Below are 13617 nucleotides of genomic sequence, written 5' to 3'. Positions count from 1 at the left end.
AGGTCCAGCTAACAGTCACACTTGCAATCCATTGCCTATTACTTGTGCCTAGTGCAATTTCTCTGGTCTCCAAGATCTCTGTCACCACTTTTTGGTCACAATATTTAGTAAATACATCCTGCAAATTTTAGAAATGTTGTACTTCATTTCCTACTATGTAGTTAATGTGCCACTAGTGTTCTAACAGACTTCAATGGGCCTTGTGTTCAGATTCATAGAGACTCAGTCCACATTCCCAGGGTTCTCATTTTCCCATATTATCCACTGGAAGATTGCCTTATACCAAGCCACCTCCATATTCAGCCATAATCAAATGCTCAAAGCCACATTTTACTATATCCTGATGCTGAAATTCTAGGTGGTGCAAACCCCAGTCTCATCCTTCCCTAAAGCAATAATCAAGTCATTAAGTAAATGCAGTTTGTCCACCACAGAGTGCAGGAGGGATGTATTCTATTACTGTTATCCTAATAGCATAAATTAAAAAACAGTAATTTACCTGTAACAGAATGCAGGAGAGATGTATTTTATTAGTTAGTTTAAACCAGAAGTATACCAGGCAGCTCTCAAAGAACATAGGATCCTTTCCTAAGCAGATTTATCCCCTCTGAGAGTCTAGGTCTTCTAAGGCAAATATTAGTTTATGGAATGGGAAGGTCAGCACAAAGTTTAGGCTGGATATTAGGAAAAACTTCTTCACCGAAAGGGTAGTCAGGCATTGGAACAGGCTGCCCAGGGAAGTGGTTGAGTCTCCATCCCTGGAGGCATTTAAAAGAAGGGTAGATGTGGTGCTCGAGGACATGGTTTAGTGGTGGACTTGGCAGCGACAGGTTAACGGTTGGACTCGATGGTCTTAAGGGTCTTTTCCAACCTTAATGATTCTATGATTCTATGATTCTAAGTGGAAGAGGGATAGATATGGAAAGGCTTTGTGAAAAAAATGGAGTTCACTCAGGGATCTCAAGCAGGAAGGATATCAGCCACACAGAAAGGCTTTATGACTGAACTTCTGAAGTGAAGGATGTGCCAAGACAGTAGTAGTTTCTCAGGTCAGGTAAACCTACCAGAGCCAATTTCAAAATATTTTGCTTAGATATAGCTGTGCTCGAAGAAGTTTGAGTGACCTAGTGGTAAAATCTCAGCTTTAATTACCTGTTATTACCCCTCCTGCTAGACTTATCATCGTTATGATCATGCTGATGTTATCATTAGTCTCCCATGCATACTGGAATTGGTGTGCAGCAAACTACTACCTCCCTTGAGCCTCCTCAGACACAGACCTGAAGGACACCACATTACAGAAGCAAAGGCAGTCCCTTTGACTACGTGCCCTCAGCTTCACTACTACACGTGTTGGCTCCCAGTTTGGGTGATCTTGATAGGACAGCACATACCCAGACATATGCCACTTAAGAAACGACTGCTTCGGTAGAGTCACCACTGAACTTCATGGAACCATGAATAAACATCTAGAAGTACCTGAATTCACTAGCTTCATGGGAACTTGGGTCTGTCAAGCTGAACTGAAGACAGAGCAGTGGCTGCTTATCTACTGATGAACTAGTAGCCACTTCTCATATCTAAAGATATGATAGGGAGTGTCTGTGGAGCTAGCCATTAAATCTTTAGTGAAAACCCCCTAAATAAGCATTTCTAGACTAAGCATTTCTACACTAAGCTTTTAAGGTCACAGTCGTCCCAGCGCAAAGAGACAAAAAGAAAGGTCTGTGCATTACGTAGGCACCAGATAAGTACACCACTAAGAGCTTAACCTTCATATATGGAGGTTAATGTCAGGCTTAATGAATATCCCTGAAAGATCAATGAAGAACATTCAAATTGAGTCCTTAAAAATATTAATAATAATAATGATCTAGGAAAAAGTGGAAATGAAAGGTCAGAATTCTAAATAATGTCATCAAGGAAGGAGATCAAGAGTAGCAGAGAGAAGCTGTTCAGTGATTACACATGCTGTCAGAGCCATTATCAGATGTGTTCCTGAAAGGGCAACTGCAATAGAGCTGTAAGCTGAACTAAATTTATGTTATTCTGTTAAATTATCCCCCTCTCCTCCATCCTATTTTTCAAAAATTAAACACTGTATTCTATCTGGAGCTGTTAGACCTGCACCAGGAGTCTGCAATCAGCAGTTATTCTAGAGAGGTAAAAAGGGATGAAAGGTGTACTCTGAAAGGGTAGATGTGCATAACAGTGGCAATTTTCCACTTGTAATGATGGTTTGCAGGCCCTGTCAGGTAACTACAAAGGATGTCTGTTTTAAGACTTTATGACAGAATGATATAAACTTCTTTCTTCCTATATCATGAAATTCTGTTTTCACTCTTGCAAGTACTGACTCAGCTCTAATAATGACAAAGCAGAGGCTGAGGTCAGAGTACCTGACCTGACTGAAGGCTGATGTCTTATTTATTTCTCAGTAATAGTTTTAGGATAATTTTAAATTGGTATCTAGGTCTAATTTTAGGAACTGGCAATGAATTTTTCCATGACTTAAGACAAGGAGTATTTGCATCTATACATCTAATACATCTATTCTTACATAATTTTCAGTGTTGCAGAACTATTAAGATTGGATAGAATTGGCATGCTTAAGGCTTGCCGTAACTCCATTGCCTTCTAGTCTGGACCAAATCCAAACAAGGTTTGTCCCTGTTTGACTCCTTTTTTATGTCTCCTGGCCAAGGACCTTATGTTAATAAAGAGCGTTAGCCAGTAAGGACCATACCCTGTTATCAGCAGCAAAATGTCTTGCCCGTTTGTTGAACTTTTTCAGTGTGGCCTGTTGAAACCTCAGATTCAAAGTAACAGACCTCTAAGTCTGCCAGACTGTTCGTGATGTGAGCTGTGACACACAGGTACACATTTTGAGTGCAGAATTGCCAGCAGGCATGTGTGAGCTGAATACAGTCCTCTCTGCAGAGCAGCACAATGTAGAATCGTGGGCCAGAAGCAGGAGGTGATGCTTGTAACTGGGAAGTCCCAGGGACACCATGAAGAGAGACAATGAGGAGACCAGGGACAGAGATGCTGTCTCATGACCTTGTTCTGCAGTGTGTAGCAAAGAACAGTGGTGGCAGCTGCTGTAGGCAGTGCTATTATTAGCTGGTAAAATATCCTTGAACTTATCCAGTTTGTACAAACGTAAAAATGCGCTTCTCTTTGCATTGCTGAAGGAAAGAATAATGGCCCCTAAATATCGACAGACTGATATCCTGACTATTTTTGAAATTCCTCATGGGATAATGCTTATAGTTGGAAGGCAGCTCAATTTGTAGTGTTGTCTTTGCTGCTCCAATGAGCATCTCATTTGGATAGTCCCAGGTGGCAAGAACAGGACACAAACAGATTCAGGCAGATGTACAAGACAGTGCTCCTGCTGAGCAAAACTTTTTGTTCCATTCAGTTGCAAACTCAATATCACAATCTGAAGACTGTTGACAGTAAAGGATGCTGCTGATTTAAACTGATTTCCATAAACTTCCCATCAAGCCTACAAATATGTCTTCCACTTTCATGGGCTGACTCCCTCAGAGAAATGAAAACTCCCATGATCTGACCTGCTTCTGCCAGTGTGGCTGTGAGTCGGTGGATTGTCTGGGCACAAGCTGGGAGCTCTGTGCTACAGGCTGACACTTTCATGCAAGATACAGCATGGCCTGCTGGCTACAGCACTTGGTAGCTCTCAGGTTTCTCTGAAGAACCTAGACCAGCTCCAGCTATCTATCTGCCCAAATCTAGATCTAGATACCTCTTTCCCAAGAGCAGATGCTTCTGAGAATATATAGCTAAGTGCCTAAGAAACTTGATACAGTTGTCCAGAAATTGTTATCAGGAGTCCTTCAAAAGCTGAACAATGACTGAGTTTTATTCTAAAGCCAGAACTAAAGATACTGCCAGAGCACTTTATCTGAAGATAATATCATACATTTAAATGCAGAACGAGAAGAATATATAACAGTCTGATAAATTTCAGTGCCTATGGAGGCTAGAGATTTGAAAAGTAATGAGACTATATTGCTGTCTGTTCTTTAAATGGTCTAGATCCTACCCTAGATCCCACCCTGGAACAAAAACTAAGGAAACATCATTGCTAATACAGTTTTACCTGATTACAGATTGAAACCTATATTAATCAAATATACTGCACTGGCTGTTACATATGGCTCGACTGAACTTTCCCTGAGCAGCTATACTTTAGTGAGAACCTAATGTATATACTTTCTCTGCTTTATATAACAAGAACACTGGCATGTCAGTTATGTCAGGAGCCTTTTCACAATATCAGTTGTTGCAGAACTGCAAGGAGCAATTTGAAGCCTGTTCCATTACACCTTTCTCTTCTGCCTCAGTTTGTGTGCTCATTCTATGCAGAAATCCTCACAGTGCTGGCAATAACGAGTAATGAGATGAATGCACAGGAAAAAAAAGCCAGTTTTTGGTGGCAATTTAATACTGGGAAACCACTACATTTTCAGATTGCTACCACTTCTTGCTCCACAAAAATCAGAAACAACAGTGTCTGGAGCAGCCTGTTAAGAGACTGCATCGTTAACTCAAGGAATGTTTTACTATTCATTGCATGAGCAGCAGATTCAAATGTCTCATATCCAGCCTGTAAGAAAGGAATTTAAATTTGTCCATTATTTTAGAAGCATTTTGCAATTTATAAGGAAATATTTTTAAAGTTTAATAAGAGTTGGATTTTTATGTGGTTTTGTAGAACCATAGCTAAATGACCTAAACTGCCAGAATTTCTCATTTAAACAGAATATTGGTTATATTCTGAAATTCAGATTAAATATAGTATGTCAAGAATTATACAGCTAAACTGTGGTCATAGACCGATTACTTGGAGTACACAAAATTTTCCAGGCATTTCAGTCCAGAATACAGCTCCAGAAACATGCCCAGAACACAGGAAGTTTTGCTGGTCAAGATTCAGTCAACAGAGGTTTTATTTACTCTTCTGTAGCAGCATAGCTAGCCGAGCAGATTGCTACAGGCCTTTCTTATAAACTCAGTGCTTCTCTTAATATAAGCTACATCTGGTCTATGAGGATTCACCAGCATAACACTATCTGCAAAGTGTTATTTATGTAGACTTAGAAGAAGGAGTCCCTTTTCTTCTTCTTCTTCTTCTCATAGTTGCTATTGTTCATCCTAGCGATCCCCTGCCATTCTTTGCCTAATGAGTTGTAAAATCTAATCAGTTGCAATAATTAAAACATACTGTGTGGAATGATGCACAACTTTAATTACACAACAAAGTCCCAAACAAACAAAAGCTTGAGATTCTTACATTAGAAGAAACCAAAATACTTCCTTTTGCCATAAATGTTTTTCACCAAGAACAGACTCATACTTATAGATGATACATATAAAACACTAAAAATTCCAGGCCTGTAGATTTTATTCAAATAGCTGGCAGAGTTCAGGCTTGCGTGTTACCAGCATATGACTGAACGGCTGGAACAAACAGATGGATGGTGGTTGTCAATAAAACACCCCGGGTGGCAACTCTGAACAGGAGAGTTTTGCATTCAAGACCTATAAAATGCACAGAGTTTTAGCATTGTCACACAGTGTAAGAAGGGGTCCTATACATTGACTCACCTCTTTTCTAGGATCTTTTGTATACTGGTGAACATTTAGGCATACAATAAATTCCCTATGACAGACTGAAATGCCAGTCTTTCCTAATTAAAACCAGTTTGATGACAATCAGGCAGATACATTCTCATGATTTTATTTTTTAAGAACAATGCATGTCAAGTAATTGTGTCCTTGTATTGTACAGCTTTTTCCTACGCTGTTATTTACATTGTTATGCTGGCCCCAATGAGGAAGCAATCAGTTTGACAGAAACTGCAAGCTCAACAATTCAGATCTGTGCCATGTTTATTTGTTCTTTGAATTCTGAAAGTATAATTATGTTACTGAGTATGTTGGAGAACTCAAGCACGCATTAGTTATTTCACAGTAATTTCAGTGAAGTGGAGAACCTAGTATACTTTATTAAGCTTCAAACTTTTTCACAGTGAAATCTGATACAGGCAACTTTCACAGTCTGAAAGGTAGTTATTGCTCTCCAATAGTGTTGCCTTTGGTCTGCCTCTGTCCTAGCTACAGGACCTCACAAATTTCGTTATTCAGCCCTCCCTAGGTATGCAGTGCTATTGCCTTCATTCTTTACTAAGATTGACTTCTTTTGCTTTTGTTTTAAAGGGATGTATAGCCCTTCTAACTAGGATAGATTAACCAGAGTATGTTTTCTGAGTGGGCTGTATGAAGGATGAAGACAGGTGGTCCACAACTTACTTGGAAGGGGAAATAAATGAGTCTTATTCCTCCAATAAATATGGGGAAAAAAAAAAAAAAGGCAGAAGCAGTGCTGGTAGGGAGAGATACAAATCTGTTTGGAATACTTCAAAATATGAAAGATGCTACCTGTTCTGTACTATTATTAGCTGGAAAAGGACAAAGATAGCACGTAAGTACAAGATGATGCCAAATACAGACCCTCACACCGTGAGCAATTTCAGTTTGTGCTTAGAGAGCTGAATTCGTACTTAGTAACCCCTAGCTGAAACAGGCCTACTGCTATTTTTCTCAAAATTAGAGTGAGGCGGCCTTTCCATCTTTGGAGCTGTTATCACCACCGTGACCGATCTCTCCTCATATACTCATCACACCTGCATTCTGCTTAGCTGCATTTCACTCTTCTTAGGTATTACAGCAATTTTGTCAGACTTAGCGTGTCCTTGGAAGTACATCAAACGTCACCAAATGGATTTAACAATACCATTTCTGAGAAATGAGAGCAGATGCTTTTATGAATTAGCTTAAACTGAGCTTTAAAACAGAAAACCATTTATTTTAGTATTTCTAATAGAAACCTGGATTTACTTAGGACTTCTAACAAAACAATATATTTTTTCCAAGTAAAGTATTATAATAATTTTTGCATCACTTTAACACTTTGCACGCTATTTCAAAGCTGCCCATATTCCTTTGAGTATAAATAACTAAACTTTGTAGTAAAACCATTAGGTTCTCAAATAGATTCATTCCTTTTCTCATAATATTGGTTCTGTTAATGAGAATGACCAGCTATTCCAGGCAAAATGGAAGGCTGTGAGGTACGGAGGTGCCTGAACTTTATCAAAATGAACGACAAAATATTTCATAAAACCTATCTCCTGAGACAAAATTGAAACAACATTTCTAGGAAGCATTCGTCTACTTACACATTTTAATCATGATGTGAAATTGGGTTCACCTTCATACTACTGCTTACTTTTTAACATCTTGCTCTCAATATAAATCCGGGCCAATACGTTCAATTCTTATAGCGCCTGAAATTTGTCTAGACGTGACAATTTGGCAGGACTAGTCTCCTGAACAATGCTTCTTGTTTATTCTTCTTAACTTTGACTTTTGGCTCATAAATTTACTCATGGCTGAGAAGGTGTGCACTATGTAGTACTAAATTGACAGCTTACACACGGTATTTCCCAGTCACTTCTCCACACTGTGTAAAGTTTTACATAATTACACTTAAAGCAGAAAATTAATAATGTTCTGCACATTAGCAGGAACTTTATATCCTTCACATGGTAACTTGCAATAATAAATACCACCTTCCGTTGTAATTTTAGAATGGTAAGGCCAGTCATGGCTTGCTTTCTGAAATGAATTGGCTTACTGCAGGCATTAAAACCATCAGGTTTTGACCATGTCTAAGATGATTCTAATGTTTTTTCTCTGTGCAAAAATCAAAACATTAAATCAAAATAATGAACGCAGCAGCCAAAGCAGCTTCCACCATTCTGAGTTTGACACATGCACATTTGAAAGGATTTAAGCAAGCCCTGACAAATACACTTGTATCAGTCTAACCAGAACATTGTTTATTTTGTTTTACAGATTTTGGCCATTGTGTCCATTCTGTTCATCGTACTGTCCACTATTGCTTTGTCTCTTAACACACTGCCAGAGCTTCAAGAAATAGATGAATTTGGGCAGCCAAATGACAACCCTCAGCTAGCACACGTTGAAGCTGTGTGCATTGCTTGGTTTACCATGGAGTACCTATTGCGTTTTCTGTCCTCACCAAATAAGTGGAAGTTCTTCAAAGGCCCGTTAAATGTCATTGACTTACTAGCTATCTTGCCGTACTATGTCACCATTTTCCTCACGGAGTCCAATAAAAGTGTCCTGCAGTTCCAAAACGTCAGACGTGTGGTTCAGATATTTCGTATTATGAGGATCCTAAGGATTCTTAAGCTCGCCAGACATTCAACAGGCCTTCAGTCTTTAGGTTTTACGCTCAGGCGGAGTTACAATGAATTGGGCTTGTTGATATTATTTTTAGCCATGGGAATAATGATATTTTCGAGTCTTGTATTCTTTGCTGAAAAGGATGAGGATGCTACAAAATTCACAAGTATCCCTGCATCATTCTGGTGGGCAACAATCACTATGACTACTGTAGGATACGGTGACATTTATCCTAAGACGTTATTAGGTAAAATAGTTGGAGGACTTTGCTGTATCGCTGGAGTGCTGGTCATAGCCCTGCCCATACCAATTATTGTGAACAATTTCTCAGAGTTTTATAAGGAGCAGAAAAGACAGGAGAAAGCAATTAAGAGGAGAGAAGCACTTGAGCGAGCTAAAAGAAATGGCAGTATTGTCTCCATGAACCTGAAAGATGCCTTTGCTCGCAGTATGGAAATGATAGATGTATCAGTAGATTCAGGTAAGCCTGGAGAAGCAGCCAATCCAAAAGAGACACCTGATGACAACCACCTGTCCCCAAGCCGGTGGAAATGGGCCAGAAGGACAATGTCTGAAACAAGCTCAAACAAGTCTTACGAGAACAAATACCAAGAAGTTAGTCAACAAGACTCCCACGAGCAATTAAACAACGCCGCAGCATCCTCCAGCCCGCAGCACCTCAGTGCCCAAAAACTGGAGATGTTGTATAATGAAATTACTAAAACTCAGTCTCAGCCTAATCTTAATGCTGGTTACCAAGACCAGTCAGCAAAGCCACCTGTGTATGAAGAAGAAATAGAAATGGAAGAAGTTACAGGTCAGAGAGATCCGTTGCCAACTGGACCTACGGACATCATAGCAGACATGAGAAGCACATCCAGTATCGACAGTTTTGCCAGTTGTGCGACTGACTTCACGGAAACTGAGAGGTCTCCCCTTTCTCTGTTTCCTGGCTCTCACTTGCAAATGAGATTTCCAGCTGATGCTGTTAACCTGGAAGACAACCAAAGAGTTAGGAGTTCTCAGTTTATACCGTTCACAAAAGACAGAATGTTTTCTCCAACCGATGTCACCTTTGACTATAATCCAATCGACAGAGCTGTTATCAGTGACGGCAGTGGATCCCAGACTGTTTTGCATGGTCATTTGCATTTAGACACTGCTATGGAAAGCCCCAAAAGTTCCCTGAAAGGTAGCAACCCATTAAAATCTAGATCCCTGAAAGTAAATTTTAAAGACAATAGAGGTGGTGCTCCACAAACTCCACCGAGCACTGCAAGGCCATTGCCAGTAATGGCAGGAGCAGACTTCACAAAGGCCACCCCTCAGCACATCAGCACCATTCTCCTAGAAGAAAATTCACCCCAAGGTGAACGACCTTTACTTGGTGCTGACGCATCAGCACTTTGTCAGGGACCTGTTAAAAAATCGTCCCCTCTCTTTCCCAAACAAAAGATTTTCACTTTCCCTTCAAAAGAGAGGAGGAGCTTCACCGAAATAGACACTGGAGAAGAAGAAGAGTTTATGGAGTTACATGGTATAAAACATGAAAAGCAACAGGATATCAAGACAAATTGCTGTGGGGATAAACACAGTGATGGCAACCATTTAACAGAGGAGCCACAAGTCAGCTCTTCACCCAAAAGCGTGAGCCACAACTGTACCCAAGACATTTACCATGCTGTGGGTGAGGTAAAGAAAGACAGTAACCAAGAAGGTCACAAAATGGAAAACCATTTATTTGCCCCAGAAATTCATTCAAGTCCAGGAGAAACTGGTTACTGTCCCACACGTGAAACTAGCATGTGACTAGTTACAAAAGCAATAAAAATAACTTTTCTTAAAACACAGTTAGTAATGCCTATGAACTAAAACATGGAAAGCCTCAAAAAAAAGTGCATAAAATGTTATTTTTGCATGGCATGAAGAGTTGTTTAGTTTAAATACTGTTTAATTTAAAAAAAAAAAAAAAAGACTGCTTTTTGTAACAAACTGAAAAAAATGGGGAAAAAATGACTCAAGAACAGCGAATAAATAAAGAGAGCTCTGTTAGGAGCCAGTGTTCTGCAACATCTGACATTTTTGATCCTTTCACTTACGATTGTAGACAGATTTTGAACTCTTTTAACTTTTTTTGTTTTCTTGGTTACAATGAATTTTAGAATTTGCACATGAAAGGATGAAATGTCAATGCATGCATTCATAAAGATGTGAAACAAGGTGCTTTGAGCTTGCAAAATGCATATATTTGTAAATAGTTTGGGGCTGGGGGGAAAGCTACTGTTAACAAGGATTTATGGAAAAAGCAGTTCCTGGGACACAGGTACTTCCTTCACAGCGTGCTGTCTGGAGGTTTTGTACAGACTTATGTTGCAAAATTGCAACTTCTACTTAAAGCATCTCACGTATCTTGCTTTCTGTTAAAAAGCTCATGAGTATATCTGTTAATTAAGGACTACAGTATTTTAGTTTATCTGTGCTGTAAAATCATGATTTTTTTTTTTATTTGCATAACTTTAGTTATTGCATTTGTCAGTTTAATTAATGATCCTGTGAGGAAAAGCAAAGATTTAATGACCAGAACTTGAAGCAATTGATATTTTTATAGAAAACTGCCAACGTTTCATAACTAAGAAAAAAAGTTCCATTTTAAAATAAAAAAAACATAGAGTTATTTCTGTGGCAATAAACAGTGCCAAATGGCTATATAGACATATCCAAAAGTTCTCAATCTCTTAGAATATTTCTTTTAACTTGGTATTAAAAAAATACTACCCACATTCTTTTTTTCCTTTGATTGAACCATATTTACTTCTACACGATCTTTGAGCTCTCTTTCCCTTTTCTTTACATGCAGCACCCATACTTCAATAACGGCAATGTTTTTGAAGCTGTTATGGCGTAAGGACAGAAGAGACAAGCTTTGTAGGGCGAAGTAGTACCTTTTATTATCACAAATCATATAGCTGGAAAAAACAGGCTTCAAGTACCTGTGACTTGCCCCAGGTCTTCCATGCCCCGAAGCTTGTCTGTGTTTTTCAGTTCAATCATTTGGACTGACAGAAAATATCACCTGACTCACCAACTTTGCCTCAACCCATACGCCCATGGCTGTTCCAAAAGCAGAGTATAGGCTTTCCCCTATACTTAAATAAAGGGAAATGTCAATCCTGCCAAAGCATCTTTGGTTTCTGTGATATTCTCCAGCTTTGTAAAAGAAGGATGCTGAACCAAAGCCTTCATTACAAAGTACCCGTCTAACCACTGTCTGAAAACAGCTATTAATTTTTTATCCAGCACCAACAGCTTCCTATGATATAATACAAAAAAGCCTATAGATCGCTTTAATTACCTAAATCATAAAAAGTTTATTCAATTCATTAATCCTAGTCATAAGGAAAAGTATGCCACTACACAGGCATGTCCTACAAAATGTTTTTTGGGTTTTTTTTAGGTTTTTTTTTTTTTTAGGAAAACAGAATACAGGTATTTTTTTGCTGTCCTCTGATTTTCTGCTGAAATTGGATAATCCCTTACAACAGTTTTGTAAAAGCAGCAGTCCAGCCTCGCAGCTAATAGCCAGAGGGTCCAGCAGTTCAAAGTCTGAGGAGGTGTTCAGAAATTCGAGCATCAGTTCCCTGCTGCTCCACGGGCTTGTTGCCGGAGACTGGGCCTCTCCCTTCCCCGTGCACAGAAGGGAGTGAATGCTTCTTCCAGGTCAGCGCTGTAACAGCAAGCATTGCAAAGACACTGAGACAGCAAGAATGGAAGCCTTAAAAGCACTTTAGACAAACCGACATGTGGTTTGTAACAGCAGGCTTCTACTTCCCATAGTGGACCTAGGTTAGTTTTTACTTATGTGTCATTTTCTGTCACTTAAATGAGTAAAATTCAGGCACCTAATGCATTTAATGTAAAAGAGCAAGCATTTTTGTTGCAACATTGCCCTCTGCTTGAAATGGCTGGGCTGACGCCACAGACCTCACTCAAACCTGGCCCGTGGAAAAGAGACAAGTTTGAAAAGCCCCAAAATATGGATTCTGGTGGCTGAGCCAAACAATGAGCACAGCACAATCCTTCAGTTTAAAAAAAAAAAAAAAAGAAAAAAACCTCTTCTATATTTCCATAAGTCTTCTGATATCCATAACAAGATAACATTGAAGTGTCTCTTCAGTCATTTGAAAAACTGGGAATATAATGTTATTTTTTCCAAACAATGTCTGGTCATTAATTCTAAAAAAAAAAAAAAAAAAAAAAGAATATTTGTCCTTAGTTGCAGTTCATTGCAACTTGTTGCTGCATTCAGTTTTACCTATTTATATGGCATTCTGCTTAACATTTTTCAATCATGTTGTGTCTCACTGTTCCAAAACTTAGCTCTTGAGTATTTTATAGTCATTAATCTTCTATATTTATTTTTATTTTTTTCTTCCTAGATATTTTCAGTGACTAAAACTAAATGCCAGTCAATTTTTATATGCCTAAAGTGTTGGTCTGTATTTTCTATGTGCAGTTTTATGAAATCACGTGGGCCTGTTCGATCTGCCTTTACATCCTAGTGAACTAATGAAGACCAAATTAAGTCCAAATGGGATCTGATCCCACGCTCTGGATCCACAGAAAAATCCCATTCAAGATAATGATGTTGTTCTGGCAAGACTGAGGTCTGTGTTGTGTTCCTACTGTGTGCTTTTTCTCCCAGGTGACCCTTATGCTTTGGAAAAGCCCCCTCAGACCTGTGCCACTTGGTAGAAAGGGAGGAGTCCAGCCATAGGGAACGTATCACAGGAGCAGAGATTGGATTCCTTAAGCTCTCATGAGCTAACCTTTATGCAAACCTGATTCTGCCCTATTAAAATCACTAATTCAAAGTGGTGAAGTCAAAGCCTCAATCCTTGTGCAGATGAATTTCCCCTGAAACCCATGGGAGTCTGATGGAAAAAGGGACTGACAGAAATATAAATGAGGACAGCATGAGTCTCTCTCTCTCTTGATTAAAATCAACAGGAGCTTTAACTATATAAATCAGATGAGAAGACCAGGCCCTTATTGACTGCCATATTTTAAGTGTTTTCAGAGAAGCACATTTATTTTGAAATTGTATAAGCAAAGAAAATGCAATTCTCTTTAATAACAGATGATGTATTTTTTTGAAATCTTGGAAGCAAAAGGATCAAGCTTTAGAAGTGCTTTTGGTATAACTTCATTATATACTTTTGACTATGCTGAATATTATTTCCAGAAGCACAGGTTAAGACATTTGGTTTTTCCAGTCTTGACTGCATACTCAAGATCCACTCCTGAATACCTAGCTCA

General features: G+C 38.9%; 1 protein-coding gene across 1 annotated transcript in view; it reads left to right on the top strand.

The window, feature by feature from the left end:
* Positions 1-10110, top strand: part of KCNB2 (potassium voltage-gated channel subfamily B member 2) — a gene marked incomplete at both ends in the record, with an annotated part of 183815 nt that extends 173705 nt beyond the window's left edge. The window contains one exon of the mRNA XM_082331233.1: positions 7948-10110. Within this exon, the coding sequence (XP_082187359.1) occupies positions 7948-10110 (2163 nt within the window). The remainder of the gene's footprint in view (positions 1-7947) is intronic.
* Positions 10111-13617: the final 3507 nt, after the last annotated feature.

The sequence above is a fragment of the Platalea leucorodia genome, assembly GCF_965183815.1.
Source record: "Platalea leucorodia genome assembly, chromosome: 1".
Taxonomy (NCBI): Eukaryota; Metazoa; Chordata; class Aves; order Pelecaniformes; family Threskiornithidae; genus Platalea; species Platalea leucorodia.
The sequence above is the reverse complement of the archived record's forward strand: the minus strand, read 5'-3'. Positions and strand labels throughout refer to the sequence as shown.